Source organism: Cariama cristata, unplaced genomic scaffold (assembly GCF_000690535.1).
Source record: "Cariama cristata isolate BGI_N322 unplaced genomic scaffold, ASM69053v1 scaffold27006, whole genome shotgun sequence".
In the NCBI taxonomy this organism is placed as follows: Eukaryota; Metazoa; Chordata; class Aves; order Cariamiformes; family Cariamidae; genus Cariama; species Cariama cristata.
Genome location: NW_009620756.1, coordinates 4,414 through 4,642, shown reverse-complemented (window position 1 = coordinate 4,642; position 229 = coordinate 4,414). Strand labels below are relative to the sequence as shown.

The 229-nt window shown below is 62.9% G+C and overlaps 1 protein-coding gene across 1 annotated transcript in view; it reads right to left on the bottom strand.

The window, feature by feature from the left end:
- Positions 1 to 4: 4 nt before the first annotated feature.
- The window catches only part of FKBP8 (FK506 binding protein 8, 38kDa), a gene marked incomplete at both ends in the record, with an annotated part of 4,513 nt that continues 4,288 nt past the window's right edge, over positions 5 to 229 (bottom strand). The window contains one exon of the mRNA XM_009701717.1: positions 5 to 29. Within this exon, the coding sequence (XP_009700019.1) occupies positions 5 to 29 (25 nt within the window). The remainder of the gene's footprint in view (positions 30 to 229) is intronic.

Below are 229 nucleotides of genomic sequence, written 5' to 3'. Positions count from 1 at the left end.
TCGCCGAAGATCCACTTCCAGGGGATGGACTAAGGAGGAGAGACCGGCGAGGTGACGGGATGTACGCGGTGTGCTGCAAACCCCACCGGCAGCAGGGATGTGCCGTGAGCCCCACCGGCGGCAGGGACATGCAGCCCTCCCTGTGCCAGCACGGGGTCACGGGGCAGCACCGAGCTCCCAATGCATATGCAAGATAACACAGCCCAAAAAGGTAAGTGCTGCGTTGGCT